The sequence below is a fragment of the Panulirus ornatus genome, chromosome 17 (genome assembly GCF_036320965.1).
Source record: "Panulirus ornatus isolate Po-2019 chromosome 17, ASM3632096v1, whole genome shotgun sequence".
NCBI classification, from domain to species: Eukaryota; Metazoa; Arthropoda; class Malacostraca; order Decapoda; family Palinuridae; genus Panulirus; species Panulirus ornatus.
Window position 1 is genome coordinate 57,148,726 of NC_092240.1, and position 21,873 is coordinate 57,170,598.

The window sequence follows — 21,873 nt, forward strand, 5'->3', positions numbered from 1 at the left end:
CTTTGGTGTAACTGCTTTGGAAAGTGATAGTTTTCTTGCTTAACTTTGTTGTTCCTTCAGTCAAAATAAGATCAAGAAATATGATTAATAGTATGCATGGTTTGATTTGTTGTAGTTCAGCTGAAAAATGTCTTATTGAATTTTATGACCATTCATGAGAGTCTGGTGTATACTCTGTGCCATTTTTGATATAAAAGGTTAGAGGAGGCACATGCTATTATACAGTTTTCCATAATCTTTTATCTTTCACTCTTACATTTCTATTTTCCTTTTATGTTTCTTCTTCACTGTCCCTGCTTTAGCAGCTTTAGCCCTTTAATATTTGTGACTGCTTCAGGTAGTGGTGAGAGCAATTGGGTTTTGACCACTTCATGGTGAGAGCAATCAGTATGTGAATGCTTGTGTTTAGTGATGAGAGCAGTTAGGTTGTGACTGCTTCCAGTCTTGGTAAGAGCAGTCGGGTTATGACTGCTTCAGGTTTTCAATAGAGCAATCAGGTTGTGACTGCCTCTTGTGACTTCTTCAGTTATCAGTGAGATTAACCAGGTTTTGACAGCTTTTTGATGAGAGTAGTCAGATTGTGACTGCTTCAGGTATTGATCAGAGTAATGAGGTTGTGGCTGCTTTAGGTATTGGTTGTGAGTGCTTCAGGTATTGGTGAGAGCAGTCAGGTTGTGATTGCTATAGATATTGGTTAGGGCAGTCAGGTTGTGACTGCTATAGGTATTGGTTAGAGCAATCCGGTTGTGACTGCTTCATGATGATAGCAATCAGTTGTGACTACTTTATGATGAGAGCAATCAGGTTGTGACTACTTCAGGTATTGATCAGAGCAATCAGGTTGTGAATGTTTCAGATATTGATCAGAGCTTCAGTTATTGGTGAGAGCAAACAGGTTTTGACTGCTTTAGGTATTGATCAGAGCAGTCAGGTTGTGTCTGATTCAGGTGTTGATGAGAGTGATCTCGTTTTGACTGTTTCAGATGTTGATCAGAGCACTCAAGTTGTGACTGCTTTAGATACTGATGAGAGAAGTCAGTTTCTGTATGTTGAAGGTGATGATATCCATTCCAGTATTAGAAAAATTGTGGCAGATGTTTTTAATCTTGATGTTGGGTCTTGGTGGTATGCAAATAGCCTATATTGAGAGTATAATAGTCAGATTTTGCATATGCATTTATGTTTTCAGTTTAGGAAAATGCAGTTTTTTTCTTATTGATATATAAGGATGTGATATTTATAACTACTTCAGGACCAATTTCTATGCAAAAGTCTTGGTGTTACCCAGGACATCTTTATAAACTTTCCGCTGCTTTAGGATGCACTATTTCCAGTAGCAGGGAGGCAAAAAAGAATTGTAGACCTTTTAAAGAAACCACAACTCACCCAGTGAATGTAGGTTTGCGGCAGGGGTGTGTGATGTCTCCATGGTTGTTTAATTTGTTTATGGATGGGGTTGTAAAGGAGGTAAATGCAAGAGTCCTGGAAAGAGGGGCAAGTATGAAGTCTGTTGGGGATGAGAGAGCTTGGGAAGTGAGTCAATTGTTGTTCGCTGATGATACAGCGCTGGTGGCTGATTCATGTGAGAAACTGCAGAAGCTGGTGACTGAGTTTGGTAAAGTGTGTGGAAGAAGAAAGTTGAGAGTAAATGTGAATAAGAGCAAGGTTATTAGGTACAGTAGGGGTGAGGGTCAAGTCAATTGGGAGGTGAGTTTGAATGGAGAAAAACTGGAGGAAGTGAAGTGTTTTAGATATCTGGGAGTGGATCTGTCAGCGGATGGAACCATGGAAGCGGAAGTGGATCATAGGGTGGGGGAGGGGGCGAAAATTTTGGGAGCCTTGAAAAATGTGTGGAAGTCGAGAACATTATCTCGGAAAGCAAAAATGGGTATGTTTGAGGGAATAGTGGTTCCAACAATGCTGTATGGTTGCGAGGCGTGGGCTATGGATAGAGATGTGCGCAGGAGGATGGATGTGCTGGAAATGAGATGTTTGAGGACAATGTGTGGTGTGAGGTGGTTTGATCGAGTAAGTAACGTAAGGGTAAGAGAGATGTGTGGAAATAAAAAGAGCGTGGTCGAGAGAGCAGAAGAGGGTGTTTTGAAATGGTTTGGGCACATGGAGAGAATGAGTGAGGAGAGATTGACCAAGAGGATATATGTGTCGGAGGTGGAGGGAACGAGGAGAAGAGGGAGACCAAATTGGAGGTGGAAAGATGGAGTGAAAAAGATTTTGTGTGATCGGGGCCTGAACATGCAGGAGGGTGAAAGGAGGGCAAGAAATAGAGTGAATTGGAGTCATGTGGTATACAGGGGTTGACGTGCTGTCAGTGGATTGAAGCAAGGCATGTGAAGCGTCTGGGGTAAACCATGGAAAGCTGTGTAGGTATGTATATTTGCGTGTCTGGACGTGTGTATGTACATGTGTATGGGGGGGGGGTTGTGCCATTTCTTTCGTCTGTTTCCTTGCGCTACCTCGCAAACGCGGGAGACAGCGACAAAGTATAAAAAAAAAAAAAAAAAAAAAAAAGACCATAAATTTAAAATGTTGTATGAAACACAGGAAAAGGAGTAAGAGGTAAAAGCCGCAAATGAAATAAGAACTAACCAAAATACTTTCACTCATAACTGCAAGTCGAGGATCATAAACTCCATTTGCTCACTAAATACAGAAGAAGGTATTTTTACAGATGACTGCCAGCAATTGAGTAAGTTCTAAAAAAGCAGTATGGAACAGTATTCACTGAGCCAAAAACTACATTGAAGATAAAAGACCCAACAGACTCCTTGCTGAACAGTATTCTCCTAAAGTTGCACGTTGAGAGATCACCATCTCAACATAGGATTTTCAGCGGCCCATTGAGAGTGTGCCCATGCACTTTCCTTGGGTCCAGACCCAGGGAACTTGGTCGTCATATAGAAATACAGGAGCACTAGATATCATCAGGACAAAATGTCCAGCTTCTGGCATCATTCCCAAGAGTCTGAAAGTGACTCGCATCACCTTACTCCACATAAGTGGAAGTAGAGCAGTTCTTAAAAAAACTATTCACCGATAGCATTAACATTACTCATCATTAAAATCTTTAGGAGAGTCCAAAGAGGCAAACTGACTGAATTTATGGAACTGAACAATTTACATAATCTAGGACATAGTTTCAGGGCAAAAAGATCTTGCCTATCTCAGTTGCTTGACCACATTGTTAGGATTGTTAAAGCCCTGGAAAGCAAACAAAATGTTGACATGATTTACACTAACATTGCAAAAGCATATGACACATGTAACTGTGGTGTCATAGCATATAACATGCTAAAGATGGCAATGACTTGAATAAAAGATGGGTACACAACTTTTTAACTATCAGATCACAATACATAGTTGTAAACCATGGAAAGATGGGTACAACACTTTTTAACTAACAGATCACAATACATATTTGTAAACCATGGAAAGATGGTTACAAAACTTTTTAACTAACAGATCACAATACATAGTTGTAAACCATGGAAAGATGGGTACAAAACTTTTTAACTAACAGATCACAATACATAGTTGTAAACCATGGAAAGATGGTTACAAAACTTTTTAACTAACAGATCACAATACATAGTTGTAAACCATGCCATCTTCAGAGCTTCCATAGTTAAAAACCCAGTCCCCCAACTGTAAATGCATACCCTCTGCTCCTGATTCCTGTATATGACACTGACTCAAGCATGAGCCACAGTGTCATATCTTCCTTTGCAGGTGATACGAGGACAGATATGAAAGTCACTGCAGAGGATACTGAAAGGCTATGAAGGGACATAGACTAAGTCTTTAACTGGACTGCTGAAAACAACATGCTTCCCAATGGGGATAAGTTTCAACTCCTCTGGAATGGGAAGAATAAAGAATCCAGATACAGTTCAGAATGCTGGACAGACACAGATGCTTTCATAAACCAGTTGAACACTGTGAAAGGCCTTGAAGTAATTATGTTTAATGACCTCACCTTTAGTGAACACAACAGGACAATGGTTGCTTCCTGCAGAAGGATACTGGGCTGGATTCTGAAGATTTCCAAGACAAGAGATGAAAAAACTACAGTGATGTTAGTCAAAACACTAAATCTTTCACAAATTGAATACTGTGTTTGAACACCACCCTACAAGGCAGATGAAACACAAAAATCAGAAGTTCAGAGATATGTCACAGCCCATATTAATGTGGTAAGGAATAAGATTACTTGGAATGGCTAAAATCTCTAAGGTCGTGGTCTGTACCTGGAAAATTCTAGAAGGCATGGTTCCCAACTTACATTTGGAAATAACATCCTACAGGCATGACAGGCATGGAAGACTTTTTAAATACTACCTCTGAAATCTAGTGGTGCAATATGCACAAAAAGAAAGAACACTATAAATACTAAAGTGTACCAGACTGTAGGGACTATGTGGGCCTGCAGACTGTGGCTTCCAAAAGCTTGGTCAATCAACATCCCATACCAACAGCCTTGGTCCACCCTAGGTTGCGGCATTAGAAGACCGCTTAAGTCTTCACCAGGTATTCATTCACCAGTTATTCACCAGGGAAATGTAGACTCTTTTAGAGTAAGATGTTCTTTGATGATAAGTAGAGGATTTTTTTTTTTTTTTTTTATTATACTTTGTCGCTGTCTCCCGCATTTGTGAGGTAGCGCAAGGAAACAGACGAAAGAAATGGCCCAACCCCCCCCCATACACATGTATATACATACGTCCACACACGCAAATATACATACCTACACAGCTTTCCATGGTTTACCCCAGACGCTTCACATGCCTTGATTCAATCCACTGACAGCACGTCAACCCCGGTATACCACATCGCTCCAATTCACTCTATTCCTTGCCCTCCTTTCACCCTCCTGCATGTTCAGGCCCCGATCACACAAAATCTTTTTCACTCCATCTTTCCACCTCCAATATGGTCTCCCTCTTCTCCTCGTTCCCTCCACCTCCGACACATATATTCTCTTGGTCAATCTTTCCTCACTCATTCTCTCCATGTGCCCAAACCACTTCAAAACACCCTCTTCTGCTCTCTCAACCACGCTCTTTTTATTTACACACATCTCTCTTACCCTTACTTTACTCACTCGATCAAACCACCTCACACCACACATTGTCCTCAAACATCTCATTTCCAGCACATCCATCCTCCTGCGCACAACTCTATTCATAGCCCACGCCTCGCAACCATACAACATTGTTGGAACCACTATTCCTTCAAACATACCCATTTTTGCTTTCCGAGATATTGTTCTCGACTTCCACACATTCTTCAAGGCCCCCAGAATTTTCGCCCCCTCCCCCACCCTATGATCCACTTCCGCTTCCATGGTTCCATCCGCTGCCAGATCCACTCCCAGATATCTAAAACACTTCACTTCCTCCAGTTTTTCTCCATTCAAACTCACCTCCCAATTGACGACCCTCAACCCTACTGTACCTAATAACCTTGCTCTTATTCACATTTACTCTTAACTTTCTTCTTCCACACACTTTACCAAACTCAGTCACCAGCTTCTGCAGTTTCTCACATGAATCAGCCACCAGTGCTGTATCATCAGCGAACAACAACTGACTCACTTCCCAAGCTCTCTCATCCCCAACAGACTTCATACTTGCCCCTCTTTCCAAAACTCTTGCATTTACCTCCCTAACAACCCCATCCATAAACAAATTAAACAACCATGGAGACATCACACACCCCTGCCGCAAACCTACATTCACTGAGAACCAATCACTTTCCTCTCTTCCTACACGTACACATGCCTTACATCCTCGATAAAAACTTTTCACTGCTTCTAACAACTTTCCTCCCACACCATATATTCTTAATACCTTCCACAGAGCATCTCTATCAACTCTATCATATGCCTTCTCCAGATCAATAAATGCTACATACAAATCCATTTGCTTTTCTAAGTATTTCTCACATACATTCTTCAAAGCAAACACCTGATCCACACATCCTCTACCACTTCTGAAACCACACTGCTCTTCCCCAGTCTGATGCTCTGTACATGCCTTCACCCTCTCAATCAATACCCTCCCATATAATTTACCAGGAATACTCAACAAACTTATACCTCTGTAATTTGAGCACTCACTCTTATCCCCTTTGCCTTTGTACAATGGCACTATGCACGCATTCCGCCAATCCTCAGGCACCTCACCATGAGTCATACATACATTAAATAACCTTACCAACCAGTGAACAATACAGTCACCCCCTTTTTTAATAAATTCCACTGCAATACCATCCAAACCTGCTGCCTTGCCGACTTTCATCTTCCGCAAAGCTTTCACTACCTCTTCTCTGTTTACCAAATCATTTTCCCTAACCCTCTCACTTTGCACACCACCTCGACCAAAACACCCTATATCTGCCACTCTATCATCAAACACATTCAACAAACCTTCAAAATACTCACTCCATCTCCTTCTCACATCACCACTACTTGTTATCACCTCCCCATTTGCGCCCTTCACTGAAGTTCCCATTTGCTCCCTTGTCTTACGCACTTTATTTACCTCCTTCCAGAACATCTTTTTATTCTCCCTAAAATTTAATGATACTCTCTCACCCCAACTCTCATTTGCCCTTTTTTTCACCTTTAGAGGAATATATCAATAAATCCTTTCTCTAAATAAAAGATGAAAATATTTAGTAGAATATGCAATATTTTCTATAAATGGAAGATAAAAGCAGAAAGTAGTCTGTGCAATACTTTCTGTATACAGAAGATAGAAACAATAAGTAGGATATGCAGGACTCTGTAAACAGAAGATGAAAATGATATGTAGAATATGCAATACTTTCTGTAAGCAGATGAAAACTATTTTTTTTGTACTTGATCACTGTACAGCTCACTATCCACAAGCAGACCCAATAAACCTGTTCATGGGTTACCCCAGGCACTTCACCTGCTCTGCTTCAGTCCATTGACAGCATGTTGACCCCAGTATACCACATCGTTCCAGTCCACTCTCTCCTGTGCATGCCTCTCACCCTCCTGCATGTTCAGGCCCTGATTGCTCAAAGTCTGTTTCACTCCACTATTCCACCTCCAATTTGGCCTCCCCATTCTCCTTATTCCCTCCACTTCTGACACATATCCAATTTGTTAACTTTTTCTCACTCATTCTCTATATATGTCCAAACCATTTCAGCTCATCCTCTTCTGCTCTCTCATCCTCACACTACTTTTATAACTGCGCATATCTCTTACCCTTTCATTACTTACTCGATCAAACCACCTCACACCACGTATTGTCCTCGAGCATTTCATTTCCAATTCATACATCTTTCTCCTCCAACCTTATCAATAGCCCATGCCTCACGTCCACATATAGTTGTTGGACTACTGTTCCTTCAAATATACCCATTTTGTTCTTCCAGATAAGGTTCTCTCTTTCCACTCATTCTTCCATTTTTCCTGGTATACTTAACATATTTATTCCCCTGTAATTGATACGTAAATCCTTCACACCTTTTCCTTTGAATAAAGGAACAGTAATAGCTTTCATCCAATCTTCGTGCTAAATTATGTATAAGATGCATCCACTCTTATCAGACTTTCTCCTCCATGATTCTGCATTTCAGCCATAATCCCATCCACTCTCGGTGCCTTTCCTACCTTCAGCCTCATTACTGCCATTCTTACCTCCTTCTTTGTTATAGGTCCCTGCACTTGTATCATCTTCCTTTTGTCTTCCATACCCATACATGTAACAACTGCTGCCTTCCCTTCTACATTCATCAGTTCTCCAAAATACTCTTTCCATCTTCCTTTTATTCCTCTTTTTGATTCAGCAATTCCCATTCCTCACTTCTTACATCATCATTTCCACTCTTACATCCACGTCTCTCCATCTCCTTTCAGTATAGTTTGTATTATCATGAAACTTTTCACTTAACTTTCTTCCAAAATCTTCATCTACTCTTTCTTTGCTTTCCTCTATCTGCTTAACAGTCTGCTAACAAATTTTGTATTCTTCCCTCCTCCTTTGCTGAACTTTCATTGGTACATTCCAATTGAGCAATCTTCCATATGCCTTTTTCTTCTCTTCCACAGCATTTCTAATCTCTTCTGCATTGCCCTTTTTATTCCTATATCTCACTACCTTGTATCCAACTACTTATTCTCCTGCCTTTACTGGTATTTCTCTAAACATTTTAAATACCTCATTCATACATGACTGTATTCCTACATTTGCTGTACTTCATCTAAGCTTTCAGTTACCTTCCTTTCATACTCCTCCCTGTATTTTTTCTAATTCATCACATGTGCTCACACTTTTACCTCTCCATTCTTTCGTACCCCATACCTCCACTTCTCCCTGATTCTCATCCCCACAAAAACTGTGAAATTGTAAGTCTCCAATAAATCCTCTCACAACTCTATCATCCAGCACAATCTTTCTCAATCTTTCATATATATATATATATATATATATATATATATATATATACGTCCGTATGTATGTACGTATGCACACATGTACGTATGTATGTATCTATTTACCGAACTTCGCACGACTCTCTCTCTCTCTCTCTCTCTCTCTCTCTCTCTCTCTCTCTCTCTCTCTCTCTCTCTCTCTCTCTCTCTCTCTCTTACTCTACCACATAGTCAGTCATAGCCTTTTGCTCTTCTCTTCCATCAATCTTTGTCTATGTATATCCGTGGATCATCATGTGCTGAAATAAGGTGTTTGCAAGGAATAAGCCCCTCTCAGCTCAAATATTCACAAGTTAGCTTCCATTCTCATTTATTCCAGGCACTCCCCATTTACCAGCTATCTCACGAATTCCATCACATACCACTTTTGCATAATATATGACCTGTTAGAGTTGCAGGTGACATATGGAGTCTACTTAAGCTTCTACATGGCACTAGCCTTTTCAAATGTGGTTGGGAAATTTGAAACTATAAGTAAAGGAGCTCCATCCTTTTCAAGTTAGACATGTATACATGAAAACAGTACTTTGAATAAAGGGTTGATTTAAAGTTTTAAATAATAAGATTGGAAGTGTTCAGGTATTCTTTTCAGTGGATAAATCTGTCTTTTTTTTCATCAGATTCAGTAGAGTGAAGGTAACATTACTGATGAGCATGTTCAAAGATATGTATATTGTGTAAACAAAGAGGTGTTACAGTTGTATATTTCACAATATTGTTCAATTTTTTATACAGTCTATAACAAAAATAGGATTTTAATGCAATTGTTTCATATCCATTCCTCATTTCAGCGGTTCCTCTTGACACCCCTGGAGTTCATGTGATAGACCTGGAGTATTCCCCATTGGTTGGAGGCTTTGCAGTTGTTCTCAGTGATGGCAAAGCAGCTTTCCTTACAGCTTCAACACTTAAATTTGATCCAAATGTAAGTATTGAAGCTTTTTTTTCATTGTAGATCATTTTGCAATTTCACATTGTAGAGCTCTTCCTTTTGATGTTTATGCTTTCACTGCACAATAAAGGAGCTACTGCTCTTCCTGTGTCTTTCCATCCTGATTTTGTCATTATAAGATATCACTTCCACTGCATACCAGGCAGGAGATACTGCTCTTCCTGTGTCTTTCCATCCTGATTTTGTTATTATAAGATATCACTTCCCCTGCATACCAGGCAGGAGATACTGCTATGCATATATGTTTCTGTCCTGATTTTGTATGTTTAAATCATCCATAATGATCTGCTCTGATCAGATTCAGTAGATTCTATGTTGATATTTTAGGGTATTGAACTAGTGATTTTATGAAATTTTAGCATTCGTTACTAAATTTTATTATCATTAAAAGGAAGTAAAATATTAGATGAGATTTTATAGATCATTATTTAGTGTTATTTATATGCTGCTAACTTCACCTTATTAGATGAGATTTTATAGATCATTATTTAGTGTTATTTATATGCTGCTAACTTCACCTTATTAGATGAGACTTTATAGATCATTATTTAGTGTTATTTATATGCTTCTAACTTCACCTTATGAATTTGAAACTAATGTGGCCCAATAGGAAGATAAAGTACTTTTCTGCCACTGACTTCCTTATGAGTCTGAAACAAATGTGACTTGAAAGGAAGATTGAGTACTTGTGTTTGTCACTGACTATACCATATGAATATGAAACAAGAGTGGTGCAAGATGAAAACAGGGTATTCATTTGCAGATTATAAAGAAAATGGGAAAGGTGTTGTTGTGCAGAGGTTATCCAACCTGTTCATGCATCCTTATGCTGTATAGCACAAGTAGAGCCCTGTGTGTCATTTGTCCTGTCCACTGCTCCATTACAGCTTCTAGAATTTTACAGTCATGATAAAGACCTAGTACAGTATAATGGTTTTCCTTTTAGATGCTGTAAACTTGACCATACAATTGCATTATACGCCTGTGTAAACAGTGTGGCAAAAATCAGTTAGGCAAAGAAAAAATGAAAAATACATATACATTGAAGATAGAAGGATGCTGTGAATAAGATTTTGAGTGCTCTTGGCCTAAACATGCAAGAGGATGAAAAGTGTGCTTGTGATAGTGAACTGGAGTGATGTAGTTCGTAGGGAGTGACATTTTGTTATTGAACTGAACCAGGGCATGTGAAGCAGCCAGGGGAAACCACAGAAAGACCTGTTGCGCCTGGTTGTATTTTAGATGCTGGAGAATGATTGTGAACAAATGAGGGACTGTTATACCATCAAACATACCCATCTTTGCTTTCATAGACAGTGACTTCCCTTTGCATACTCCTCAATGCACCAGGGACATTTGTCCCTTTACCCACCCATGGGTTCCTTTAGCTCCCACGGCTCCATCCCTGCCATGTCCACTCTATGGTATCTAAAACACTCCACTTCCTCCAGATTCTCTTCATTCAAACTCACAGTCTAATTGCTTTGTCGGTCTTCCTTGCTAAACTTGATAAGACATTTTTTCTTAGTAACTCTCAACTTTCTCCTTTTACACACACTCCCAAACTTAGACACTTGTTTCTTCAGTTTCTCACTTAAGTCTGCTGTTAGAGACATTCATGAGCAATCAGCAACTGATTCATCTCTCAAGCCTTTCCACCCCTGACTGATTTCAGACCTGCCCCTTTATTCAAGACCCTCACATTTACCTCCTTCACCACCCCATCCATATAAACAGATCAAACAGACATGGTGATATCACATGTCCTTGTTGCAGAACCTTCACCGGCACCACCCACCCTCCTCTGGTGCTATTTGAACACATGCCTGACTGTTGATAGAAACCCCACACTACTTTCAATAGCTTTCCTCCATGACCATATATTTGTAGCACCTTCCACAAAGCATCTCTGTCAGCCTATCATTGTTTCTCCAGATCCGTAAATGGCACACAGAAATCCTTCTTTCTACAGATGTGTCTCACACAGATTCTTCAAAGCAAACATATGATCTGCACATTTTCTGCCACTCCTGAAACCACACTGTTCCTTATCAGTCTTATTCTCTGAGCATTCCACCACCTTCTCATACAACTTAGCAGGTATATTCAGCAAACATATACCTCAGTGATATGAGCACTTGCCATTATGCTTGGGCACAATACATGCATTTTGCAAGTCTTCAGCACCCCAGCTTGAGCCATACCTATGTTGAAAATGTTAACCAACCAACCAGCCACACTGTCACCCCTTTTTTGTGAGACATTCAACTGCAATCCCATCTTCTCCAGGTGCTTTGCCACAATCTTGTGCAAGACTTTCACCACCTTTTTTCTTTTCACCAAACTCCTTGCCATGACCCATTTGTTTTGCTTACCTGCATCTCCCAAACACTGCACTTCTGCATACTTATCATTCAGCAATCCTTTCACAATACTCATTTCATCCCCAGTTTTTACTTCACCATATGCTTCCTTCACTCATGCTTCCACATTTTTTTTATTCTTGTAAAGTTTTATTATTATTTTTATTTTTTCATACTATTCGCCATTTCCTGCGATAGCGAGGTAGCGTTAAGAACAGAGGACTGGGCCTTTGAGGGAATACCCTCACCTGGCCCCCTTCTCTGTTCCTTCTTTTGGAAAATTTAAAAAAACAAAAAACAAACAAGAGTGGAGGATTTCCAGCCCCCCCCGCTCCCTTCCCATTTAGTCGCCTTCTACGACACGCAGGGAATACATGGGAAATATTCTTTCTCCCCTATACATGTTTTAATTACCTTAAATACTATACATTTTTTAATTGTCTTTTTTTTTTATTATTTTGCTTTGTCGCTGTCTCCCGCGTTTGCGAGGTAGCACAAGGAAACAGACGAAAGAAATGGCCCAACCCACCCCCATACACATGTATATACATACATGTCCACACGTGCAAATATACATACCCATACATCTCAATGTACACATATATATACACACACAGACACATACATATATACACATGCACACAATTCACACTGTCTGCCTTTATTCATTTCCCATTGCCACCTCGCCACACATGGAATAACATCCCCCTCCCCCCTCATGTGTGCGAGGTAGTGCTAGGAAAAGACAACAAAGGCCCCATTCATTCACACTCAGCCTCTAGCTGTCATGCAATAATGCCCGAAACCACAGCTCCCTTTCCACATCCAGGCCCCACACAACTTTCCATGGTTTACCCCAGATGCTTCACATGCCCTGATTCAGTCCAATGACAGCGCGTCGACCCCGGTATACCACATCGTTCCAATTCACTCTATTCCTTGCACGCCTTTTACCCTCCTGCATGTTCAGGCCCCGATCACTCAAAATCTTTTTCACTCCATCTTTCCACCTCCAATTTGGTCTCCCACTTCTCCTCGTACCCTCCACCTCTGACACATATATCCTCTTGGTCAATCTTTCCTCACTCATTCTCTCCATGTGACCAAACCATTTCAAAGCACCCTCTTCTGCTTTCTCAACCACACTCTTTCTAGTTCCACACCTCTCTCTTACCCTATTATTACTTACTCGATCAAACCATCTCACACCACACATTGTCCCCAAACATCTCATTTCCAGCACATCCTCCCTCCAGCGCACAACTCTAACCATAGCCCACACCTCGCAACCATATAACATTGTTGGAACCATTATTCCTTCAAACATACCCATTTTTGCTTTCCGAGATAATGTTCTTGACTTCCACACATCTTTCAACGCTCCCAGAACTTTCGCTCCCTCCCCCACCCTATGATTCACTTCTGCTTCCGTGGTTCCATCCACTACCAAATCCACTCCGAGACATCTAAAACACTTCACTTCCTCCAGTTTTTCTCCATTCAAACTTACCTCCCAATTGACTTGTCCCTCAACCCTACTGTACCTAATAACCTTGCTCTTATGCACATTTACTCTCAACTCTCTTCTTACACACACTTTACCAAACTCAGTCACCAGCTTCTGCAGTTTCTCACCTGAACCAGCCACCAGCGCTGTATCATCAGCAAACAATAACTGACTCACTTCCCAAGCTCTCTCATCCACAACAGACTGCATACTTGCCCTTCTTTCCAAAACTCTTGCATTCACCTCCCTAACAACCCCATCCATAAACAAATTAAACAACCATAGAGACATTACACACCCCTGCCACAAACCTACATTCACTGAGAACCATTCACTTTCCTCTCTTCCTACATGTACACATGCCTTACATCCTCAATAAAAACTTTTCACTGCTTCTAACAACTTGCCTCCCACACCATATATTCTTAATACCTCCCATAGAGCATCTCTATCAACTCTATCATATGCCTTCTCCAGATCCATGAATGCTACATACAAACCCATTTGCTTTTCTAAGTATTTCTCACATACATTCTTCAAAGCAAACACCTAATCCACACATCCTCTACCACTTCTGAGACCACACTGCTCTTCCCCAATCTGATGCTCTATACATGCCTTCACCCTCTCAGTCAATACCCTCCCATATAATTTCCCAGGAATACTCAACAAAGTTATACCTCTGTAATTTGAGCACTCACTTTTATCCCCTTTGCTTCTGTACAATGGTACTATGTAAGCATTCCGCCAATCCTCAGGCACCTCACCATGAGACATACATGCATTTAATAACCTTACCAACCAGTCAATATAGTCACCCTCTTTTTTAATAAATTCTACTGCAATACTATCCAAACCATTTATATTCATAAATGCCCAAACACACACATATACATATCAACAAATACATACATATACATACAGAGACATATAAATATATACACATGTTCATATTCATACTTGCTTGCCTTCATCCATTTCTGTTGCTACCTTGCCACACAGGAAGTAGCATCCCCCCCTTTCAGTGAGATAGCACCAAGAAAAGACAGAAAAGGCCACATTTGTTCATACTCATTCTCTAGCTGTCATGTGTAATACACCAAAACCACAGCTTCCCATCCACATCCAGGCCCCACAGACCTTTCCGTGGCTTACCCCAGACTCTTCACATGTCCTGGTTCAGTTCATTGACAGCATGTCAACCCCAGTATACCTCATCATTCCAGTTCACTCTATTCCTTGCACACCTTTCACTCTCCTGTATGTTCAGGCCCCAATTGCTCAAAATCTTTTTCACTCCATCCTTCCGCCTCCAGTTTGGTCTCCTGCTTCTTGTTCCCTCAACCTCTGACACATATATCCTCGTCAATCTTTCCTCACTCATTCTCTCCATATGTCCAAACCATTTCAACACACCATCTTCTGCCCTCTCAACCATGCTCTTTTTATTTCCACACGTCTCTCTTACCCTTACATTACTTACTCGATCTAATCACCTCACACCACATATTGTCCTCAGACATTTCATTTCCAACACATCCACCCTCCTTTGCACTACCCTATCTATAGCCCATGCCTCACAACCATTTAACATTTTTGGAACTGCTATTCCTTCATATATACCCATTTTTGCTCCGAAATAACGTTCTTTCCTTCAACACATTCTTTATTACTCCCAGAATCTTCACCCCTCCCCACCCTGTGACTCACTTCCACTTCTCTGGTTCCATCCGCTGCTAAGTCCACTTCCAGATATGTAAAACAGGTTACTTGCTCCAGTTTTTCTCTATTCAAACTTACATCCCAATGAACTTGTCCTTCAACCCTACTGATGCTAATAACCTTGTTGTTATTCTCATTTACTCTCAACTTTCTCTTTTTACAAACTTTTCCAAACTCAGTCACCAACCTCTGCAGTTTCTCACATGAATCAACTACTAGAGCTATATCATCGGTGAACAACAACTGACTCACTTCCCAGGCCTTGTCATCCACAACAGACTGCATACTTAACCCTCTCTCCAAAACTCTTGCATTTACCTCCGTAAGCACCCCATCCATAAACTTGTTAGACAACCATGGGGACATCACACACCCCTGCCACAGACCGACATTCACTGGGAACCAATCACTCTCCTCTCTTCCTACTTGTACACATGCCTTACATCTTTGGTGAAACTTTTCACTGCTTCTGGCAACTTACCTCTCACACCATACACTCTTAGAACCTTCCACAAAGCATCTCTATCAACCCTATCATATGCCTTTTTTAGGTCAGTAAATGCTACATACAAATCCATCTGTTTTTCAAAGTATTTCTCACATACATTCTTCAAAGCGCACACCTGATCCACACATCCTCTACCACTTTCGAAACCACACTACCACACTGCTCCTCCCCAATCTGATGCTCTGTACATGCCTTCACCCTCTCAGTCAATACCTTCCCATATGATTTCCCAGGAATACTCAACAAACTAATGCCTCTGTAGTTTGAACACACTTTTATCCCCTTTGCCTTTGTACAGTGGCACTATGCATGCATTCTGCCAATCATCAGGCACTTCACCAGAGTCCATTGAATAAATACATTGAATGTCCTTACCAACCAATCAACAACACAGTCACCCCCTTTTTTCATAAATTCCACTGCAATGACATTCAAACCCTCCGCCTTACCAGATTTCATTTACTGCAAAGCTTTCACTACCTCTTTGTTCACCAAATCACTCTACCTGACCCTCTCACTTTGCACACCACCCCGACCAAAACACCCTATATCTGCCATTCTATCATCAGACACATTCAACAAACCTTCAAAGTACTCACTCCATCACTATCTGTTATCACTTCCCACTTGCTCTCTTCACCACAGTTCCCATTTTTTCTCGTCTTATGTGCGTTATTACATACTTCCAAAACATCTTTTTTATTCTCACAAAGATTTAATGATATTCTCTCACTCCATCCTTCATTTGCCCTCTTTTTCAACTCGTGTCCTTGCTCTTAACCTCTTGCCACTGTAACATATAGTCCAATAATGCCCTTTGACCATCACCCCTACTCAGATACGTATGCTTATGTGTATCTCTCTTTTTAAGCCAAGTATTCCCAGTCACCAGCCTTTTTTCAGCTCAGAAATCCACAAGCTCTTCACCATTTCCATTTACAACACTGAACACCCCATGTACACCAATTGTTCCCTCAACTGCCACATTTTCTCACCTTCACATTTAAATCACCCATCACTGTAACCCAGTCTCATGCATCAAAGCTGCTAATACATTCAATTGTTCCCAGAACACTTGCCCTTCATGATCTTTATATTATACTTTGTTGCTGTCTCCCACGTTAGCGAGGTAGCGCAAGGAAACAGACGAAAGAATGGCTCATCCCACCAACATACACATGTATATACATACACATCCACACACAGCATATATACATAACTATACATCTCAACATATACATATATATACATACACAGACATATACATATATACACATGCACATAATTCATAGTCTGCCCTTATTCATTCCCGTCGCCACCCCGCCACTCATGAAATGAAAACCCACTCCCCCAGCATGTGTGCGAGGTAGCGCTAGGACAAGGCAACTAAGGCCACATTCATTCACCCTTAGTCTCTAGCTGTCATGTATGATGCACCGAAACCACAGCTCCCTTTCCACATCCAGGCCTCACAAAACTTTCCATGGTTTACCCCAGACGCTTCACACGCCCTGGTTCAATCCATTGACAGCATGTCGACCCCGGTATACCACATCGTTCCAAATCACTCTATTCCTTGCATGCCTTTCACCCTCCTGCATGTTCAGGCCCTGATCACTCAAAGTCTTTTTCACTCCATCTTTATAGGCACCAACAGTCACCCATCTCTCTCCATCCACTTTCAGTTTTACCCACAACAATCTAGAATTTGCTTTCTTACACTCTATCACATGCTCCCACAACTCCTGCTTCAGGAGTATTGCTACTCCTTCCTTAGCTTCTGTCCTCTCACCCACCCCTGACTTTACTCCTAAGACTTTCCCAAGCCACTCTTCCCCTTTACCCTTGAGCTTCATTTCACTCAGAGCCAGCACATCCTGATAAATTATGTTTATAGATTATGTTGTTTTTAAGGCATAAAAGCAAAATGATAATCATTCTTTTAATATGTATGGTAGAAAAAATAGATATCGAGACATGTATGAAAGCAACACTACCTATATTTACTGTACTGGGATGGAGTTTTACAATCATAGGACCCTGTCTCTTGAACATTTACATAATATATACATGAGAAAGACAGACAACAGTGCTGATTGGCCCACAGCTGGGTTGTCTGGTAATGAAAAAAGTGAGTGACAGGAAAATGTTATTCCATTCAGTAGTTTTTTAAGCTGTAACTGACTCCCTGTTGCTGCACATTAACCCTTGACTGACCCCGTTCCTGCTTTCGTCCATAAAGTTTGCTTCTGGCGTGTTTGTGAGAGTATACCTGAATTTGTAAAATATTTCTTAAAACTACTGTTGAAGGTATTAATAGTCTTAGCATTCACTACATCTGATGGTAACTTATTCCAGTGCTCAACACACCAATAGGAAAAGAATTTTCCCATGTCCATGCTACATCCTTTAGCTTTGAGTTTTATTCCGTTTGTCCTGGTAACCATATTTTCTTTTATTTCAAAAAGATGTTCGTGATTTACATTATCGAACTTGCTCAGAATTTTAAACACTTGGATTAGGTCGCTGCGAAGTCTACGTTTTTTAAGGGAGAAGAGATCCAATTGTTTTGGTCTCTCTTTGTATGGCAGATTTTTAAGGGATGGGATCACTTTTCTTGTTTGTCTTTATACTTGCTCTAATTTTTCCTCATCATTTTTATAGTTTGGGGACCAAACCTGGACTGCATACTCAAGGTATGGTCTTACTAGGGAATTATAAAGTGTAAGAATTGTTTCTGGTGTCCTGTAATCTATGTTCCTAGCTATGAAATGTAACATTTGCTTGCCTTTTTTACTTGCTGCTTGACACTGTTTAGTGTACTTCAGATTGTTGCTAATGACATTTCCAAGGCCTTTTCTTAATCTAATTAGAGAGTTTCCAAGTAGTTTATAGTTGTAATGTACATTCTTGTCTTCAAAATGCATAACTTTACACTTGTCTACATTAAACCTCATTTGCCATCTGTCTGTTTCTGCTTGTAAGTTTAGATCTTTTTTAATAATTTCACAGTCCTGCCTGTATACAGTTCTGTCTCCTAGTTTAATATCATCAGCAGATCTGGAGATCTTAGATTTGAGACCAAGTTCTAGGTCATTAATGTATATTAAGAAAAGAATTGAGTCTAGGACCAACCCCTGTGGCACCCCACTCATTATGTTTAGCCAATCTGAGGCTTTGCTGTTTAATATTATACTCTGCTTTCTTCTACCAGAGTAAGCCAGTCTCTGATGCATGTACAGAGTTCTTCACTGATTCCTTGTGCTCTGATTTTATGTAAAAGTCTCTTGTGAGGTACTTTATTGAAAGCCTTTTGGAAATATGAATACACTACATCAGACAGTACTTTTTTGTCCCAATTCTGATAGATAACATAAGATTCCAGCAAGTTTGTCAGGCAAGATCATCTATTGCACAAAACTGTGTTGGTTGTGTGATATAATTTTCTGATCTAGAAATGTGGCAGTGTTATTGTATCTTATTTTTTCCGCTCTTTTACCTAATACTGACATATGGCTAATTGGGAGGTAGGTCAAAGCACACTTTTTGCCACCTTTTTCATATATAGGAGTAACATTTGCTAGTTTCCAGTCATTTGGCACCTGACCATCTGATAGAGATTTGTTGAATATTTTTGATATGGGCTATATCAGCTGTTTTCTAACCACTTTTAAAAATCTTTGAGCAAGTTATCTGGGCCGTTGGATTTGTTAGGATTTAATTTGTCCAGATATTTGAGTACTTCAGTGCTCTTTATTTCTCTAACCTTCAACTCTTCTTCATCAGAGCCTTGAAACATTTTCATTGGTTACGGTATTTGAGATGTTTCTTCAGTTGTAAATAAGGAGTTAAAAGAATGATTTAGTATGGTAGCCATTTCCTTGTCATCGGTAGTTAGTGTGTCATGTTCATTTCGTAATGGTCCAATTCCTTCTTTTGCTGTCTTCCTTTGTCTTATATATTTGAAGAATTCCTTAGTATTATTCTTAACTTTCAAGGAAATTCTTTTTTCTTCCTCACATTTACTTTGTCTTATGACATTCTTACACTCTTTGGCTTTTCACTAATTCCAGGCAATATTCATAGGTTCCCATTGATTTGATTTTCTTATGTGTTTTCTTCATTGGGCAAATTAGTACTTCTGTTTTCTTATTCATCCATGATGGTTTTGAAATGTTGCAAGTTTTCTTTATAATTTGTGGAATATATTTGTTTTCAGTCTCGAGTAGTGTGTTTTTAGAATTATTCCACATTTCCTCTACTGTGTGAATGTCAAGAAGTTTTGTCCAATTTTACTGTGAATTTCGTGTCTAATGTTTTCAAAATTTGCTCTCCTTTTATCTAGGATCAAGAGTTTGTTGTCATTTATTTCATAATCTAAATTTATCTCTATTCTAATCAAACTGTGATCACTATTTGACATACTTGCCTACTTTGCAAAAGTTGATCTAGTTTATGTCACTGGTGAAGAATGTTTTTACTTCTAGTTGGTTTTTTGATTAACTGTTCTAGAAAAGCATCTTCAGTCAGTTCTGTTATTCTTGTTCCCTCTCAGTCACCTGTTAACATGTTCCAGTTTATGTTTGGACTGTTGAAGTGTCCTACTATTATAACCTCTTTACTCATTACTATAGATTTGATTTCATTGTAAAGCATCTTATCATCATCCTCTTTTTGATTAGGAGGTCTGTAAATAATACCGAGAAGTAGTTTAATTTTGAAGTCAGTAATATCAGTATAGAGAGAGTTGTAAGTGTGCGTGTGTTTACTTTACTTTGATAGTACTTAGATTGTTATCAACCTAGATCAAAGCATCACCTACCCTGTATAAACGATCTTTCATGAATAACTTTTATCTGGATATTGCTAACTTGGCGATTAAGTGTTTATTCTCATAGTTTACCCACATTTCTGAGATTGCAGTAATGTTCGTTTTTTCAGTAACTGCATAGGATTTAAGTTCATCGCATTTGGTAATGATGCTCCATGCATTAGTGTATACTTAACTTAGTTTCCTTGTGTTGATTTCTGGATAGAATTTGCCTTTTTTTTTTTTACTGTTAGTATGTGTGTTTGTGTTATCAGTGTTAATGTCTGCATGTGCTGCAGTGGGAGAGAGATGGTTTTCCCTCTGTTTTGGGTTCGCTGCCTAACTCTGACCCTCCCTGCACTGGACCCTACCAACCTTGGTCTTATGAGTTACCCAAGAGTTGGCTCGTAGCTGTGCTAACCTGCTACTTGTACTGCTTGAGTTGTCACCAGCTACCCTACTTGACCTTTTCTTCACTAATTACTCTGCCTATGAGGTTACTGCTACTCCCTGAGGATCCTTACTGCCAAGGTCGAATCCACCCTTTACCTTTGTAATGGTCAGACTGGACGCCTTGTCCCTCAGATTCCTTTCACACTCAAATTCCACCTGCACTGACACACTCCCACAGCTAATCCCTCACCCTCCCCCACTCTGCTAGTTCCTTCATTAGCTCGTCCATGATTTGCTCTCCTGAGTAGTTTACCTCTGTCAAAAAAAGGCCTAATGTTCTCATCTAATACTCTGCCAAGGTGGGCTTTCCATATTCCACTTCAGTGAAGACCATCCCTAGCATACAGAGATGTATCATGACTAAAATGGCCTCACAGGTCTATGCTAAACATACTATCCTCCTCCCTTCTGAGAGTTTCGATTTTTCTGTTCATCCCTAGTATTCTACGGAGGGTAAAGGTATTGATGTCATACCTTGACAGCAATCTTGATATCATAAGCTTCCTGCAACTTTTTTAAACTTACTAGAAAGTTCCCTATACTTTGCTAATATTTCTTCCAATCTCCCATTAACTGTATTGTTTGTCCCCACCTGAATGACAGAAATCATATCTTTGGGATTGTTTGAGACAGTGTCATCAAACTTAACTATCCTAGCATTCTCCACTGCCATTCAGCTTTTTTGATTTGTATATGCTGTGTGCATTAACTATGTCTTCAGTCGCCTTATTCCATTTATCCTCTTATAAAAGGACTCATTCACATCTCTTTTAACAAGTTTCTTGTTTAATTTCATGCTATGTTCCCTGGTTGACCTATCCCTATATCTTTTGAAAAACTTTTCAATGTCTTAAAAAACTTTTCATTGTCTTAAAAACTGCTTTGACTGATATCACTTCCACATCTGCTTCCTGTTCATGAAAGTATTACAGTTTATATATTTGTATAATCCTCCCCTCTCTTTTTTTTTAATTTTCAAAGAGAAGGAACAGAGAAGGGGTCCAGGTGAGGATATTCCCTCAAAGGCCCAGTCCTTTGTTCTTAACACTACCTCACTGATGTGGGAAATG

General features: G+C 39.9%; 1 protein-coding gene across 5 annotated transcripts in view; it reads left to right on the top strand.

The window, feature by feature from the left end:
• The window catches only part of Rich (Guanine nucleotide exchange factor subunit Rich), a 349,449-nt gene that overhangs the window by 23,660 nt on the left and 303,916 nt on the right, over positions 1 to 21,873 (top strand). For all 5 annotated transcript variants that reach the window (XM_071672678.1, XM_071672679.1, XM_071672681.1 and 2 more), the window contains exon 5: positions 9,280 to 9,413. In XM_071672678.1, the coding sequence (XP_071528779.1) occupies positions 9,280 to 9,413 (134 nt within the window). The remainder of the gene's footprint in view (positions 1 to 9,279; positions 9,414 to 21,873) is intronic.